We start from the raw sequence: 18,842 nt of genomic DNA, 5'->3' as shown, positions 1-18,842 counted from the left end.
AAACTTTAGCTTTGGTAAAACTGTGTAAAGCAAATTAAGTGGATTTTAACAAACTGTTATAAAACGTGCACAATTCCCATAGTCGCACACCACCATTACCCAGACCTACCAATAGCCATCTCCTCACAGGCTGGAGAGTAAAAGTAAGCTTTCCGACGTGCTTTGAAGGCTGTCAAAGTCAATTAATTTTTTTTTTTAAACTATTTTTCAATGCCATTGGTAAATCCCTTACACAAATTTGAAACAAATATATTCCCACTTAAATTATATTTTTCTGAATATAACTCTGCTTTCATTCGATTGCATGCAACAACCTCACAGAAATTTTAAAAATTAAATATGACTGAACAGGAACTGCATTTTACAATATTTTATTTAAATGCCATTGATCCTGCTTAGTTTACCTTGTATTTGTCACCTTCATTTTTAGACTGTAGGAAGTGCTTGCTCATCTCTTGGGTTAAAACAGACACAGGATTATCCACCTGTAAAACAACACATTTATAAACAATAGAAATATTTTAAACTGAGTTAATATTAATGAAAGCACATTGACAGAAATGGCAAATGAGATCTTCATTTTTCCTACATTCCTTTGTCAAATTCACTAAGTCATGACCTGGAGGAGCCACATCTAAAGTAGAGACATTAGTCCAGTCTTCTTGTTCATTAAATTGACTGCCAAGTCTTCCAAGGCACCCAGTAAGGCAAAAGAGAGGTACACCGTGGGAGTAGTGCTTCTGACAAGTATATCTACACTACGAAATTAGGTTGATTTTATAGAAGTCGATTTTTAGAAATCAATTTTATACAGTCCACACTAAGCACATTAAGTCGGCGGAGTGCATCCTCACTACCATGGCTAGCATCGACTCATGGAACGGTGCACTGTGGGTATCTATCCCACAGTGCCTGCAGTCTCCGCCACGCATTGAAATTCTGGGTTAAGTTCCCAATGCCTGATGGGGCAAACACATTGTCGCAGGTGGTTTTGGGTACATGCTGTCAGTTGCCCATCCCTCCGTGAAAGCAACAGCAGACAATCGTTTGCACCTTTTTTCCTGGATTACCCATGCGGACACCATAGCACAGCAAGCATGGTGCCTGCTCAGTTCATTGTCACCGCTGCTGTTGTAAGCATTGTAAACACCTCACACATTATCCTGGAGTATATGCAGAACCGAGCTAAGAAAAGCCAGCACAAGGAGGATTTTGATGAGGACATGGACACAGACATTCCTGAAAGCATGGGTGTGGCAATTGGGACATCATGGCGGTACTGGGGCTGGCTGATACAGTGGAATGCCAATTCTGGGCCAAGCAAACAAGCAAAGACTGGTGGGATTGCACAGTGTTGTGGGTATGGGATTATTCACAGTGGCTGCGAAACTTTCGCATGCGTAAATCCACTTTCCTGGAACTCTATGAGTTGCTTTCCCCCAACCCTGAAACGCAGGAATACCAAGATGAGAGCTGCCCTGACAGTTGAGAAGTGAGCGGTGATAGCCCTGTGGAAGTTTGCAACGTCTGACTGCTACCGGTCAGTCAGGAATCAATTTGGAGTGGGCAAGTCTACTGTAGGGGTTACCGTGATCCAAGCAGCCAATGCAATCATTGACATTCTGTTATCACGGGTAGTGACTCTGGGAAATGTGCAGGTCATATTGGATGGCTTTGCTGCAATGGGGTTCCCTAACTGTGGTGGGGTGATAGATGGAATGCATATCCCCATCTTGGCACTGGACCACCTTACCAATCAGTATACATTCAGCAAGGGGTACTTCTCAATGGTGCTGCAAGCACTGGTGGATCACAAGGGACGTTTCACCGACATCATTGTGGGATGGCTGGGAAAGGTGCATGACTGGGTGCAGGCTGTTCGAGCAGCTCCAAGAAGGGACTTACTACCCAGACCAGAAAATTACCATTGCGGACGTTGAAATACTAATAGTTATCCTTGGGGACCCATCCTACCCCTTGCTCCATGGCTCATAAAGCCTTACACAGGCAGCCTGGACAGTAGTAAGGAGCAGTTCAACTATAGGCTGAGCAAGTGCAGAATGGTGGTAGAATGTGCCTTTGGATGTTTAAAACTTCGCTGGCACTGTTTGTTGAGAAGGTCAGATCTCAGCGCAAACAACATTCCCATTGTTATTGCTGCTTGCTGTGTGCTCCATAATATCTGTGAGAGTAAGGCCAGGTCAACACTGCGACTTTAAATCGGTTTAATGGCCGATATACCGATTTAACGCTGTATCCGTTCACATGACGTTGTCATTAATATCGAGTTAAACGGCTCCTTAAATCGATTTCGGAACTCCTCCCAAACGAGAGGAGTAGCGCTAAATTCGATAGCGATAACTCACATTAGGGTTCGTGTGGACGGAAATCGACGTTATTGGCCTCCGGGCGGCATCCCAGAGTGCAGCACTGACCGCTCTGGACAGCAATCTGAACTCGGATGCAGCGGGCAGGTAAACAGGAAAAGCCCCGCGAACTTTTGAATTACATTTCCTGCTTGCCCAGCGTGGAGCTCTGATCAGCACGGCTGGCAATGCAGTTTGAAATCGAAAAAGAGCTCCAGCATAGACCGTACGGGAGATACTAGGTCTGATCGCTGTATGGGGAGACAAATCTGTTGTATCCAGCTCCGTTACAGAACACGAAATGCCAAAGCGTTTGAATAAAAAACTCCAGGATACACAGCGCTGCGTGACAAGCGTAACGGGAAGCCAGAGACTCAAATGGACGCTCATGAAGGGAGGGAGGGGGTACTGAGGACTCCAGCTATCCCACAGTCCACAGCAGTCTCTGAAAATTATTTGCATTCTTGGCTGAGCTCCCAATGTCTGTAGGTTCAAACACAGTGTCTGGCGTGGTTCAGGGAACAGCTCCTCAGTTTATTTCCCCCCCCCACCACGTGAAAAAAAAAAGGGAAAGATTGCTGTGCTATGGCGTTTGCTCAATGCACTCCGCGAAAAAGGCGCCAAAGGGTTGTCTGCTGCCTTCACAAAGGGAGGGGTGAGGCTGTACCCAGCACCACCCGGGGCAGTGTTTTCTGCCCCATCAGGCACTGTGCTCTCAACACGGAAGTGGGAACTATGGGATAGCTGAGGAACAGCTACCCACAGTGCACCGCTCCTGAAATCGATGGTAGCTTTGGACCATGGACGCAAACAATCGATTTCAGGATCCCACTGTGGACGCGCTAAACCGATTTTATTAGATCTGTTTTGTAATATCGGTTTAAGCTAATTCGAAATAATCGTGCAGTGTAGACGTACCCTAAGGGGAAGACATTTATGACGGTGTGGGAGGTTGAGGCAAATCGCCTGGTGTCAAGGTGTCACCTCTACTGTGAACTTTAGGGTACAGATGTGGGGACCCGCATGAGATAACACCTAAGCTTATTTACCAGCTTAGATCTAGTAGCTGCCACCACCAAATAGTTTAAACAAACGTTTATGGGTGAGTCATTTGGAAATTGTCTTCCCCCCCAAATATTTCCCCAGTCTTTATCCCACTTTTCCCGGCAGGATTGAGACTGATTCAACTCTCACCAATTCCTGGAAAGCGCAGATCCAAAAAAACCCTTTGATTTTTCCTTGTTTTAAGATCCATCAGGTTCTTAAAAGAAGACTTTTAATTAAAGAAAAAGGGTGAAAGGATACCTCTGTGAGAGTAGCATCCAAGCTACTCTCACAGACAACAGATTCAAAACACAGAGGATGTCCCTCTGGGCAAAACTTAAAGTTACACAAAAGAAACCCAATTTGATTCTTCCTCTTATGCAAAACGAAGTCACAAAAGAAAACAAAATCTAATACAGAGGTCGGCAACCTTTCAGAAGTGGTGTGCCGAGTCTTCATTTCTTCACTCTAATTTAAGGTTTCATGTGCCAGTAATACATTTTAATGTTTTTAGAAGGTCTCTTTCTATATGTCTATAGTATAGAACTAAACTATTGTTGTATGTAAATAAGACTTTTAAAATGTTTAAGAAGCTTCATTTAAAATTAAAATGCAGAGCCCCCAGACTGGTGGCCAGGAGGTGGGCAGCGTGAGTGCCACTGAAAATCAGCTCACGTGCTGCCTTCGCCACCTATGCCACAGGTTGCCTACCCCGATCTAATACATTCCTTCTCTAAACACTTATTACTTTTAAGAAATGTTAGATGGCTGATTCCTGTATCCTTCACTCCGGCACAAACTTTCTCTGAACGGACCAAGACCGATTTCCCTCCTTCCTCTTTGAAAACATCTTGTACCCCCATTGGTTCCTCTAGTCAGGTGTCAGCTAGGCTATGTGAACTTCTTAGCCCTTTACAGGTAAAAGAGGAATTAACCCTGGACTGTCTGTTTATGACACCTGGCATCTGATTTTGAGCCGCCAGACACCAGGGCGATTAGAAAAGTACAGCAAGGCAGGCTGTGCATCAGAGAGGCTTTGAAAACCAGTTTCATGACTGGCCAGGCTTCAGTGTGACAGTTGTGCATGTTTCTCCTTGATGCAAACCCACCCCCTTTGTTGATTTTAATTCCCTATAAGCCAACCAATCTCCTCACTTCAAAATAAAATAACTTGTTTTGAAAACATGCATTCTTTCTTAATTAAAAAAAGAATGAGATAAAGAACAAGGTATCCAGTGTCTCCCTTTCGGTCCATGCTGGAGCTCGTTTGTGATTCTGGGGGGACTACATGGCTACCAGTGCTCCCACCACACTGACCAAGCAGGAAATGAAATTCAAAAGTTCCCAGGGCTTTTCCTGTGTACCTGGCTAGTGCATCAGAGTTCAAAGTGCTGTCCAGAGTGGTCACAATGGAGCACTCTGTGATAGCTCCCAGAGGCCAATACCATCAATTTGTATCTGCACTACCCCAAATTCAACCCAGCAAGGTCGATTTTAGCACTAATCCCCTCACCAGGGAGGAATATAGAAGTGGATTTTAAAAGCCCTTTAGGTCGACAGAATAGGGTTGGTTGTATGGATACAGACATTTTTAAATTGATCTAACGCAGCTAAATTTGACCTAATCCCATAGTGTAGACCAGGCCAACGTGAACACTGGCTACTAGGAAGTGAAATGAAGGTAAACATGTATGCGGGGAGGGGGGTGGAGGAGGTATGATTAAATAGACTATTGAACAGCTGTAGAGTGTCATGATTTTCTCCACGATTGATCTGAAATCAATTCTATATGAGTGAAATAAAGATAAGACTCCATCTTCAGTTCTACAAACCATTCAACACATCCCAAAAAATTATACTTGGCATGGAAATTTCAATAAAATCAGTACAATATTTGTATTAAGTTGTAACATATTCAACATTGCAAAGCAAATCTTTAGTATGTGTTGCTGTAAAACATTTTATAGTCTTGTGCATAGTAGTACATATTATTCTTCCCTGAATCACTTATTAGGAAGAAAACTAACCAAATAGGTATCTGCTAGAACAGGCTGATCTACAGACCCTCTGCAGAAAGTAACATAAGATACTATAATGATCTCTAATTACAGTAGAACCTTCCAGTTATGAACACCTCGGGAATGGAGGTTGTTCATAACTCTGAACAAAACTTTATGGTTGTTCTTTCAAAAGTTTACAACTGAACATTGACTTAATACAGCTTTGAAACTTTACTATGCAGAAGAAAAATGCTGCTTTCCCTTTATTTTTTTTAGCAGTTTACATTTAACAGTACTGTACTATATTTGCTTATTTTTTGGTCTCTGTTACTGCCTGACTGAGTACTTCTGGTTCTAAATGAGGTGTGTGGTTGACTGATCAGTTCATACCTCTTGTGTTCGTAACTCTGAGGTTGTACTGTATGGATGAAATAACAGGCATCAATACATAAGCTAGGAATTCCCAGAACAGCATGACTGAATCCCAAACATTAGGTCACATCGTTTGCTTATTTTGTTTATCCAACCTCTATAGCAAACTCATACCCTGTTTTTCCTTTTCAAACCTGAGTTTCTAGCCACTGTCTGTGAAGATAACCTTTAGAAAGTGAACTGATATACCACTGTGCTAGTATGAACTAGTGCCCTTGTTTACCAAAATGAAGCAAGCTTTATCAAAAATGTTCAGTTTGCCTCTACAAGTAATGTAGAACTCTAAGAAATATTTCAGCAATTACCTGTATATTAAAGTGATCCAGTATTGCAGTAAGTTCGTCTTTCTTAGAAGAAATTAATGCCCCTGAAGATATTTAAAAAAAAAAATGAAAAAGCCCATATCACAGTTTATATCCAAAATCATAGATAAGTAAAAAAAAAAAAAAAGTATAGCTTGCTACATTGTGACTGAATGCACCACTGTATTCACACTCTACACACTATTCTAATAATCTTTGTACAAAATATACCTTCTGAGGTATCACTTGAAAACGAATAGCTCACTGGTCAATGTATGCAGCAACATTATTTAAAGTTATTAATATAACATTATGTACAGTTTTTAACAAACTGAAAATTATGACTGAAATACATTTACCAGACAAGTCTAGGGAGTGGCTAAACCACTTTCTCAAAGACAAAGGACCAGTTGATGCCTCTAGCCAGGTCTCAAAGTTGATTGGCAATAACATGTCAAGTGAACATTCTTCAGCAATATGGGGACAGAAACAAATCAATGTACATTTTAACAAACAGCAACATGGAATCTCTTGCACCATGAAGCTCCATATCTCCATCTTCACAGTAATAAGGAACTTTATCAAGGGGTAATGCTAACGAAAATGAATTTCATAGGGTGACTGAACTATAAAAGTGAGGGGCAAACACCCTCTCCCATCCCCCACAATGGATTCGCTCTTTTTTCCTTTCCCTATCTTTCTCACTTACTCTTTCACCTAAGATGACACAGGACCCAGCCTTTAGGAGCGGTTCAGATCTGAGAATTTGGTCAATAATGTTGCTGAGAACAGGTGGTAAGGATTTTATATGGGACCAAATCTAGTTTTTTAAGTTTTAGTTACTAGAAAGTGTTTTATATTTATTTCCCTTGGAATCACTTCTGACTAACATCTTATACTTGTACTGTCTTAAAATCTCTCCGTGTACTTAAATAAACTCGTTTAATTCTTTAATCAAAACTAATCCACTGCTGTGTTTAAAATGAACTGTTTAGGTAACTCCAATTAAAAAGAATACTGTTGAATATTAAACCTTTATGAGGGCAACGAACATCTAATATCTGAATTATCCAGGAGAGGACTAGACAATGCAGAACACGTTTTTTGGGAAAATTCAGGCCTGGGAGTGTGTTGGGGTTACCTTGCAAGTGGCAATCAAGGCTGGTAGAAGCCAGAGTGTGACTGGAGTACTGCTGGCAAGCTGCAGCATACACACACTCAAGATGTGACCTGTATGCTGACTGGCTGTTTGTGAGGGGGCTCAGGTTGGGAAAGACAGTAGCAAAATATTGTGAGGCACCCAAGGTTGCAAGGCACTAGTCAGAATGTGACACGTCCTACTTAGTATTTCTTAATTAATGTAAGAATATGGCTAATAATTTCACAGTACAGTTAAAGTCAGAATACAGAAATGAAAATATGCTACTAGAAAGATATTAAGCTTTACTATTTAAAATAATGGAAGTTATATTTTTTATTTATTTTATGGTTCAAGCCTCTCTCTCTCTCTCTCCGAACTAGTATCCAAAAACTAGCTAACTCTGTCATTACCTATTGAAGTTTAATTTGCTCACAGGAAATACCTAATCCTTCACGAACATACAAAAGACAGTAATGAAAATATTTTTTCTAATGCTTTAAAAATCAAAAATAGAACAAAGTATTGCCAAACCTGTTTTGCTTTTCAGCTTATAACTACGACTTCCATCCATGCTAATGTGTTGAGTCACAATAATAGAACTGCCATATACTTCTGGTTTAAAGGCATCTTTACCTCTGTTTCTTAATGTTATCGAAACATCTGCAGAACTAAAACAAACAGTAACTTAAAATATCTGAGTTTGAATCATTCAGGATAAAGAAATAGACTTTCCACCAATAGATTTTCAATTCCTTTTTAGGCAACAACCGAAAGTTAGTTGGATCTGTTTCATACTAACTGTAGGTCAACACAGAACGACCGTGGTACTATGTTTGCACAGGAGAGTTCGAGTTCCAAAGCAGAAAGTTCTGTAGGCCGAACTGAGATGCATGGCCAAAGCTGTCTGAGCTCTATGTCTGGATCTAACCATCATACTAGACCTTTACTTTTATAAGCACTCAACTATAGCTCCATGTAAAACATAACGTTAAAAAAGGCTTTAAGTAGTATGTTAACAGAAAGTTTAAATCTATCAGAAAGGGTAGGATGCAGACTGGCAGTGCTGCAACAATTTTAGATGCTCTGATATGAGAGCAAAAGGCCTTCTTTTGTGTCTCCCCAACTCAGTGATATAGTAATAAATCAAATAATAGATAACTGAATTTCTACTTTGAGGGCTGAGAGGAACATTAACCATCAGCTCTGGATATCGGACAACCCATTCCAGATGAAAATAAAGTTGCCACTGCAGAAGGAGATAGATAGGCTGCTTAAAGTAAAGGAAAGAGTTTAAAGAAAATTCAGTACTTATAGGCATTCTTTAAAATATTTACCTTATCTTAGAATTGACTACTGAGAGGAAATGAAATTTCTACTTATATAGCAGTTAAAGACGGTGACTAAATTACAAATTAATTTAAAAAATTTAGTAGTTTCAGATATCACACTGAAGTCCAACCTACTAATTTTGATTATTTTAAAACCACACATTTATATATTTTTAAAACTGTTTCTCATCCTGACACTCTATAAAAGGCACAATAAAGCAAAAAGGAAAACTAAGGACTTTGTATCTCAATGGACCAAACTAACTTTAACATCAAACTAACAGCCCACCTCAAACACATCAACACACAGTTTCGCTTACGTCTCTCCATCTTTCACAAATACTTTCAAAGAGGATCCTCTGTTAGTTGTGGTAGCTTTTCCCCCAAGACCAACAATAAGAGCAGTTAATACAGCACTCTTCCCACCTGAAAAAGCAAACAAGCAATCTTTTTAAAAAACAGTACTGTCTTCTATTTATACAACTCAATTATAGCGTATGTAATTTTAGTCCAACCTGCACACATCTAAGTCAAACTAATAAAACTGAAAATAGACTTTAAGAATATCTATGGTAAAAGATATGATAGAAGCACACACCAACCATTTCAATGTTGGCAAAATACACCTCTACCCTGATATAACGCTGCCCTTGGGAGCCAAAAAATCTTACCATGTTATAGGTGAAACTGCATTATATCGAACTTGCTTTGATCTGCCGGAGTGTGCAGCCCCGCCCCCTTGGAGCAATGTTTTACCGCATTATATTCAAATTCATGTTATATCAGGACGAGATATATTACTTTTCCAGTTTTTATTCCACAAAAAGCTTTCTCAAGTTCAATGTATTCACACTGAGGTGAAAAGAATATCCCTAATTTTGTCTCCCGACATGTCAAGTAGTTCATATCCAAATTTGAAAAGTAGTAGTGTTTGTACATTTTGTTTTTCCAAAGCCATACTAAAATGTTTTATAGAACAAAAAGAATTCAAAGATCACTATTTTAAGTATGAAAATAAGAAGTTTCTGCAGTGTCTGCAATCCTAACATTGCAGTACACTAGGACAGAACACACAGACAGCAAAAGTGACTAGAAATGCAAGCCGAGGCAACTAGTTATTTTTCTATTTGTTGATTGTCCAAGCAGGTGAAATGCACAAGAAAAATTTAAATTTATTCATTTTACCTAACACCCATCTTTTAAATTGTGAATGAAGGACAGATAATCTTACTAAAAACCTGATTTGAAAAAACCCAAACAAAAGAAAAAAATCAGGCATTTTAGCCCCAAAAGGTAACAATGCGTTTAACAAATTATTTTCCAGAGCTTGAACATGCAAGAGTTCAGTTCATATTGACTTTTTACCTCTAATCACAAAATAATTTTCAGAGAACAAGAATTAAGACAAATCATGCACCAGATAAAGTTCTCTCAACTTTTATATATTTTGGATCTGTTCTGAAAGTAGTGAGTCTATCAGTTGGAAGGGACCTTGTGAGGTCATCTAATCCAGTCCCCTGCACTCATGGCAGGACTAAGGATTATCATTCTAGACCATCTCTGACCAGCGTTTATCTAATCTGATTTTAAAAATCTCCAATTATGGAGATTCCACAACTTCCCTAGGCAATTTAGACCAGTGCTTAATTACCCTGACAGTTAGGAAGTTTTTTCCTAATTCTAACCTAAACCACCATGGCTGCAATTTAAGACCATTGCTTCTTGTTCTGCCCTCAGAGGTTAAGGAGAATAATTTTTCTCCCTCCACCTTGTAACAACCTTTTATGTGCTTGAAAACTGTTCTGTCCTTCCGAGTCTTCTCTTCTCCAAACTAAACAGTCTTTTAATCTTCCCTCACATGTCATGTTTTCCAGACTTTTAATCATTTATGTGCTCTTCTCCGATTTGTCCACGTTTCCTGAAATGTGGCACCCAGAACTGGACACAGTACTCCAGCTGAGGCCTAATCAACATGGAGGAGAGCAGAATAATTACTTCTCATGCCTTGCTTACAACACTCCTGCTATTGTATCCCAAAATTATGTTCACTTTTTTTGCAAGAGTGTTACACTGTTGACTCGTATTTAGCCTGTGTCCACTATGACACCCAAGTATTTCTTCCTAGGCCATCATTCCCCATCTTGCAGGTTGCAAATGACTGTTCCTTCCTAAGTGGAGTACTTTGCATTTGTCCTTATTGAATTTCATCCTATTTACTTCAGATCATTTCTCCAGTTTGTCCAGATCATTTTCAATTATAATCCTATCCTCCAAAGCACTTGCAACTCCTCCCAGCTTGGTATCATCTGTAAACTTTATAAGTGTACTCTCTATGACATTATCCAAATCAGGGGTCGGTAACCTTTCAGAAGTGGTGTGCCGAATATTCATTTATTCACTCCGATTTAAGGTTTCACGTGCCAGTAATACATTTTAACATTTTTAGAAGGTCTCTTTCTATAAGTCTATAATATAGAACTAAACTATTGTTGTATGTAAAGTAAATAAAGGTTTTTAAAATGTCTAAGAAGTTTCATTTAAAATTAAATTAAAATGCAGAGCTCCCCAAGTTGATGGCCAGGACCCAGACAGTGTGAGTGCCACGGAAAATCAGCTCACGTGCCACCTTTGGCACCCATGCCATAGGTTGCCTACCCTTGATCTAAATCATTGATGAAGATATTGAACAGAACCAGAACTGATCCCTACAGGACCCCAATCGTTATGCCCTTCCAGCTTGACTGTGAACCACTAATGATTACTCTCTGGAAACAATTTTCCAACTAGTTATGCACCCACCTTCATTTAGGCTGCATTTTCTTTGTTTAAGAGAAGGTCATGCGAGACAGTATCAAAAGCCTTACTAAAATCAAGATATACCACATCTACTGCTTCCCCCCGCATCCTGTATTGTCCTTATTTCCCTTTTTATAGATGTGCACTATATTTGCTCTTTTCTAGTCCTCTGTAATCTTTCCAGTCTTCCATGACTTTTCAAAGATAAACATTAATGGCTTAGCTATCTTCTCAGTCAGCTCCTTGAGGTTTCTAGGATGTAATTAATCAGCTGAGAACATTTTGAGTGGTAATTATGCGCTAAGTACGCTTGGAAGAATTAGATTTTTATAGGTAAATGTTGATAAATGTCAATTTCACTATATGCACCCAAATAGATGAAAACGTACTTCCATCGATAATAATCAAAATTTACAGATGGGCAAAGCAAGAAAAATGCTGCTTGAGAACTTAGAATTTGATCTAAGGTTACAGAGTTACTATATTTTGATATACGATGTTGACAATTTGTATTTTCATAGTTATAAAGTTTTAACTTTTTTAACTTAACATCTGTCTGATCTCTTCTCCATTGTCTTATCCCACAGTATCCTTCAACTCAAATTTAAGTCAATAAAAACTGAAAAAATAATTAAAACTCAGTTTTGTGCAACAGTGAAAATTTTAAATAGATAAGAATTAAAAATCCTTAAAAATAATATTATCCATTAAAATTATATATTGTTTTAAAAAAATCATTCTGCCAAACCCAGTGCTAAGTTAAAAGAAATGGAAGTATGTCCTCTGGAATGGTAGTCGAAGGGACAAACAAATGTTTAGCATACCTAGCATATGAATATCTTGCAACACTGGCTAGAACAGTGCCATGCTAATCCCTGTTCTCACTGTCAAGTAACTTTGTAAATAAGAGGCAGGCAGCATTCTCTCTCATAATTGCAAACCAGCTTGTTTGCCTTAGAGATTGGCTGAACATGCAGTAGGACTGAATAGACTTGTAGGCTCGAAAGTTTTACATGGTTTTGTTTCTGAGTGCAGTAACAAAAAAATCTAGATTTGTAAACTGCACTTTCATGATACAGACATGGCACTACAGATTTCTGTGAGGTGAATCGAAAAATACTATTTATTTTATCCTTTTTACAGTGCAAATATTTGTAATAGAAAATTACAAGTGAGCACTGTGCACTTGCTATTGTGTTGTAACTGAAATTAGTATATTTGAATATGTAAAAAAAAATCCACAAATATTTAAATAAATGGTATTCTATTAATAGTGCACTTAAAACTGCAATTAATCATGGTTTTTTTAATCAGGCAATCACTATTCATTTTTTAAATCATTTGACAGCCCTAGTTATTAATGATTGTATACTGCAGAGATAATCACAGTACACAGAACCTTGCAGCAGATTCAGAATGGATGACAAAACTCCAAACACGTTATGAGGCCTGATCTTTTGCAGAATGAAGTAATCTCTGACAGATACAGGAGGATTCTGTCTTTTTCTTGCGCTTTGACAACATTTATTGAATTGAAAATGATGAGAAGTATTACTGAACAAATACAAACAGGAAGGTGCCTATATCCTTTCTTAATGCTCAAATCTTTCCCTTGTTTTTTTAAACAAACAACATGACATCAAGAAAAACAAATAGAAGACTAACATTTTAAATTAGTACGTGACACTACATTCTAGTGAAATTGAGCTGAAAGTTAAGAAATACATATACAACAAAGAATGTTGATCAAAATTAAGTTTAAGTTGTTTTGATAACACCACATAAGAGGTCACTGAATGTTGTTCTGTATAACTAAATTAAAATAACGACATACAGAAACCTCTCTCTATCTTGTTTAGCTCTGAGATAAACTTTAATGAAAAAGCAGATGTCTGTATAAATAATTATTTTCCTTTTCTGTAATTAAAAAGACTTTTTAATGGACCTTGGGTCTAAATATTTAGGAACATATTTGGTTTAGTTTTTGGATAAGTCCCCCAAAAATGCTCCTGAGAGAGAAATGAGAAAATTAATACTTACTTCCATTGTTTCCAACCACAAAGTTTACATTGGATCCAAACTGAAAGGGCCCCAACATTGAATGGCACATGAAGTTCTTCAATTGGATGCTTTCAATTATCCCCACTTCCCCCGATGTCTACAGAAATATCATGAAAATGACATAAATCAAACACACAAAATTAATGAAAAAAATGAAAGTGAGTCACGTAGAATGAGAAATTAAAATGAGAGCATGATGATAAAATGGCAATGGTAACAAAAGTCACAGATACTTTTGTAGCCAAAACAGGACAACAAACAGATGGAAAGGCTTTACATGATGTATACAAATTACACAACAATATGAAAATGTATAGCTGGTGGTGTAATTCAGTTATAATGTAGTATTAAATGCAAATAGCTATCAAAATGCTTCACTTATCAAAAATAGTTTTAGGGTACATCTACACTGCATACTCCTTTCTCCAGCATGGGTATAAATAGCAGTGTAGATGATGTGTCACTGTGTCGATGAATAAAGACACTTCCTGAACCCTGTGGGTATGTACCTGAATATGTATCCTACAGGACTCTCTACTTGCCCACACAGTGCCTCCCTATGTACGCTGCCATATTTAGCAGTGTAGCGTCCTGCTATTAAAGAGTCTTTCCCATAGCAGGGAAAGGCTCTGACAGCAGGGAGACACTGGGGAAAGGCTCCAGCAGCTCCCCACTTCTGGGGACATGTGTAGCTACACACAGCAGTGTGGATGCAGTCAGCTTTTCACTCTGGCCTGTGGGTACACAACAGGTAATCAGTACATACATAGCCTTAGTTTTTCCCCTTTAAGTTATCAAGACATGAACATCTTACACAGCATGCTTTTATTATTTAACTTCCATGTGGTATAATATTCTTCATACAGCATATAGATATTTTTTTTTAGAATAAATCTTTACTCTTTTTAAACAACTTTCAAAGTTGGAAGAAGGAGCTGAATTTATAAGCAGACAGGATAATCCAATGGCAAAATGTTGATATATATTTTGTTAGAAGTAACGGTTTTAAGCATATATAAAGGCCACCTATAACTGAGTTCTTATATCAGACAATGCTGCATTTGAAGAACATTTCTTCTTAAAGCATTTTTTCTTAAAATATTTATCTCATTATAACTCGGCTACTCTAGAGAGCAGTAAGGATGGCATTCACCCTCATTTTATTTTAAATTAGCACTTACGCAAAAAATATAATTTCAAAAATACGATTCTATTCTGACGGTGTCACAAAGTATTTGGGATATCTTTAACAAGCTACAGTGGCTCCAACTGCTCCTTCCGGGTCACTCACTTATCTTTTAAATACTTCCCATAAACCCCTATTTTTGTGCAACATAAAATCACAACTTATTTGGTTAATTTTTGGATGACTAATCAAACATTTTATTTCCTTAACTTGGTTGCCTGTTTTTTGCCCTCAGAAGTAGTCATTTTATATAATGCAACTGACTGTGGTTGCCAGTGCAAATTATGATTTTAATTTTAAACAATGCTTAGTTGCCATGAGTATGTATTGCACAAATTATTAAAGTTACATTTAAAAATAGTACTCTTTACTATCTATTCCAAAGAACAACTGGGGACTGCAACAGGCTGTGGAATTTACAAAAGGATCAAAACAGAATGCTTCAAGAAATTGTGTAATACCTGCATCTGAATCCAAAGAACAGATCATTATGGTTGACAGCACCCTAAAAAATTATTCCAGAAGAAAGATGTTTCCTCAATGTAGTAGAGGACAATTGAAGAAGATATGATAGAAATATCACTGGTAGCTTTATTTTCCTATTGTTCCTTCTGCAGCCTACATGCAAGACACATTGCTTTACAATTAACCTGCCTCAAACAGCACTATATTTACCCAGTTTGCTTATTTCCTCTTTTTAAAAACTGTCATTTCTAACAAGACACACATCTTACCGACTGCGAACTGGAAGTACTGTCAGACTGCAACTCTGAATGTTCTTCTTCATCAAGCTCATCATTAGATTCATCTGTGTATTCTTGTCTTGGCCTTTTGCGGAGTCCAGGGTTTGAAAAGCTTTCCTCTTTTCTCTTACCCATAAGTACTGAAAAAAGTACAGTAAATTTTACGTTCCAGTTAGCTGAATGAAAAATATCACAGATTGTAACACACAGGTCTATATCGACAACGTAAAAATATGAATGATCACAAAGAGCAAACAGATAGAATCAGCCCACTTTTGAAGCAATATTAACAAGTCCCAGTAAAACAAAGTGAAAATTATATCAGAAAAAAAAAAATTTTTTTTGAAAACCTAAAGTTGAGCAAACCCAACAGAGAGGCATCAGTGCTGGTACAATTATGGTAAAGATGAAAATTGGACTATAAATGGATAGCTCCTATTCAACTTAAGAGGTTTGGTTATGACACTAACAAAGTACACATTGGTACTCTAGAAATAAATAAATTCCAGTACAAAGTATGGTTAGCACTACACAAAGCATGGGAGGGAAGCACACTTCTGCATCAAGAAGGAACAATAAAGCTTCAATCATGCAAATGCTCTTGCACATATTTAATTGTACATATCTAAGCATTCCCCCTAACTTCAGTGGGTCTGCCCAGTAACTAAAACTTAGCCTGTGCAGAAGTCCTTGCAGGCTCCAGAAATGTCAACAGTTTCAAAATAATTCTCCAATGTTAAAAGGTTTCTAACCGGTTAAGTTCTTCTACTCAAGATCTCAACTTTGTATGCCACAGGATTTACTTGAAAAATACCTTTCACGTATATACAGCGAAGACACAATTCTACAAGTTGCTAAACACCTTGTGCAAGGTGCTTAGAAGCCCTGAACACTGAAGTCAACAGGGGTAAGAACACTCAGTACTTACCACTACAAGATAAAGTACTATCTGGCAGACAATGAGTAGTTTTAGATTAAAAAAAAAAATACAAAATTACCAGTCTTAAAGAATTTAACATATCCAAAGTTAACAGTGCAAGTGAAGTTACTCAGCACATGAGGCTCAGGAAAGAGAAATCCCAAGTGCGTACAAGTGGCTCTGTCCATCTGACCATTAAAGACACAGACAACGCAGAGGCTATGCTGAAAGCCATAGTTACACACAGCCTAAAGACAAAAAAATAGTATCAAGGAGCCCTTACACCAGGGTTACATCTGTTCCATCCTACTTCCTGTTTGACTGGAGAGAGATAAGACAACAGAAAAAGGCAGACAACGGTAAAATCACCTCACCTGCTATCTAAGCTGGGCTTTCTTTGTCATTGCTGAGACAAAGTCCCCCTTTCACAGATTTCTGAAATGAACCTGATACAGGTTTTAGATGTTGTGTAGAATATAATATTAGAGAATTAGAGTTAACTTAAGTTTGATTAGAGAAATATGTGTTGTAAAGAAAAACACATGCCACTGTTATTTCAAAAATTAGGGTCCAGGAGAACCCAGATGCAAGGCAAAAACTGTTGATCAGCAAGAAGGAGCAAAGAGATAGGGAGAAAAGGCCTTGGGAAGACTGGAAATAAAGATAAATTGTCTCATATTGTTTTTAGATGAAGTAGATAATTGGCAATAACATCATTTGTTTGTTAAAGGGTATTAAAAAGTAAGGGTTCATTCCTAATACCTGCCTGATCAAGATGAATCTGACCAATATGGTCCAAAAACTCCTAGTGTAAATATCTTGATTAAATGTTCTATATTACTATTTGGTAGTAAATTACTTATTATATTGACTTTTTAGTAATGTTTAGAGCAACTGTATAAATATTATTTGGCCTTTGCATTTAATAAAGGAATTTATAGTTAAACTGGGGTTGTGGTATACAATGCATAAATGATAATTAAGGCCAAGATTTTATCATGGATATTTTTAGTAAACGTCACAGATCATGGGCAATAAAGAAAAATTCATGGAAAATACTAAAAAAATCCATGACAAAATGGGAAGCTGCTAGACAGCTGCAGAGGAGGCTTAGGGGCACCTACCAGAGGCCTCTGGAAATTTCCACTACATGCATCCGATGAAGTGGGTATTCACCCCCGGAAGCTCACGCTCCAATATGTTTGTTAGCCTATAAGGTGCCACAGGACTCTTTGCTATTTACACTGGAATTTTTCAACAATGGGCTCTTCAGTCTAGCACAGAAAAATAGAGCACGATTTCCACCCATTGGATTGAAGCCAGATAAATTTAAGCTGGAAATAGAGCATAAATGTTTAATAGTGACAGTAATTAACCATTGGAACAATGTACAAAGGTCACGGCACATGCATCTGATGAAGTGGGTATTCACCCACAGAAGCTCATGCTCCAATACGGCTGTTAGTCTATAGGGTGCCATAGGACTCTTTGCTGTCTCTATCACTGACAGCTCTGAACTCAAGATTGGATGTTTTGTTAAAGATAAGCTCTACTCGAAATGCGCATTAGTTGCAGGCAGTCATGTGTTACGATCACAGTGGTCACGTCTGGCCTTGGAAGCACGGAGTCTGCCTGTTTTGCCGAGTCAGCTATTCGGGGCAGGGGCTGCCTTTTTCTGTGTTTGGCCAGCGCCGAGTGCAATGGGGTCCTTGGCCCCCAGAGCTCATGAAAACCAGAATCTAGTTTACTGGCACCTGGGATACAAGCGAATGCAACAGTGTCTGATGCACTGGGAAAAGCCACGTTACTGTGACCATAGGTTTCCCACGGCCACCGCCGGGGACATGGGACTTTGCAGCCTGGCCATCATCCTAACGCGCTGCCCGGGGGGGGGGGCGGGGGGGGAAGGAGTGGACTCGGGCGACCCCCTCCCCCTTCCATGAGGGCAGGACGATTTGCCGGTGCTAACTACTGTACCTGGGCGCCCGCCCGGCCCGCGCACGCGGCGAGAAGACGAGACTCCCCAGCCGCACCTCTTACCTCGCGGGGAGGTGGGAGGGACTGCGGAGAAGGAACAGCCACTATCGTTATGAGCCGTTGAGATTTTAAACCTGCTCCGAGCGCCAGCGTTCGACTCCCGGCCGCAAGCACACGGCGGCAGGCACCGGCGGAAACGGAAAGCACGCGCCCCGGGACCCCGCCCCGGCGTGGACACGCGCTGCCCGAGCGCTTGCGCGCCCCGCCATCTTGCGGAGGCGTAGCCGCTTCCGGGAGGCTCCCGCGCCAAATACGAATCCGACGCTGAGGCCGGGACTGAGTGATACAGTAGGACGCCGTGGCGGGACTCCCTGTGTACTGGTTCGGATCCCATCTCGCTTGGGTTGTTCCCGCCTGTAAACCCCCCCCCGCCATGTTCGGTTCCCAACCTCTACCCCGCCTGGGCTGTTCCCTCCTGTGACCGGCCCCCAAGTTCGGTTCCCAATCTCCACTCGTCCTGGGCTGTTCCTCCTCTTCCCCCCCCCCC

At 39.3% G+C, this 18,842-nt stretch overlaps 2 protein-coding genes across 7 annotated transcripts in view; one reads left to right on the top strand and one right to left on the bottom strand.

The window, feature by feature from the left end:
- The window catches only part of SMC6 (structural maintenance of chromosomes 6), a 93,075-nt gene extending 74,610 nt beyond the window's left edge, over positions 1-18,465 (bottom strand). Inside the window, exons 1-7 of one of the 5 annotated variants that reach the window (XM_032773955.2) lie at positions 18,359-18,465; positions 15,391-15,539; positions 13,450-13,567; positions 8,934-9,039; positions 7,817-7,953; positions 6,148-6,209; positions 405-485 (exon numbers count right to left, since the gene is read on the bottom strand). In XM_032773955.2, coding sequence (XP_032629846.1) covers positions 405-485; positions 6,148-6,209; positions 7,817-7,953; positions 8,934-9,039; positions 13,450-13,567; positions 15,391-15,534 — 648 coding nt within the window. In that variant the 5' untranslated portion in view covers positions 15,535-15,539; positions 18,359-18,465. Of the gene's footprint in view, positions 1-404; positions 486-6,147; positions 6,210-7,816; positions 7,954-8,933; positions 9,040-13,449; positions 13,568-15,390; positions 15,540-17,871; positions 18,047-18,358 lie in introns of those variants that run through there. The other 4 variants (XM_075063664.1, XM_075063663.1, XM_075063662.1 and 1 more) reach the window with 4 other exon arrangements.
- Positions 18,466-18,593: 128 nt separating this feature from the next.
- Positions 18,594-18,842, top strand: part of GEN1 (GEN1 Holliday junction 5' flap endonuclease) — a 42,595-nt gene continuing 42,346 nt past the window's right edge. The window contains exon 1 of one of the 2 annotated variants that reach the window (XM_075063660.1): positions 18,594-18,676. The gene's annotated coding sequence lies outside the window, so the exon portion shown is untranslated. Of the gene's footprint in view, positions 18,699-18,842 lie in introns of both variants that reach the window. The other variant, XM_075063659.1, reaches the window with a different exon arrangement.

The sequence above is a fragment of the Chelonoidis abingdonii genome, chromosome 3 (genome assembly GCF_003597395.2).
Source record: "Chelonoidis abingdonii isolate Lonesome George chromosome 3, CheloAbing_2.0, whole genome shotgun sequence".
Classification (NCBI taxonomy): domain Eukaryota; kingdom Metazoa; phylum Chordata; order Testudines; family Testudinidae; genus Chelonoidis; species Chelonoidis abingdonii.
The sequence above is the reverse complement of the archived record's forward strand: the minus strand, read 5'-3'. Positions and strand labels throughout refer to the sequence as shown.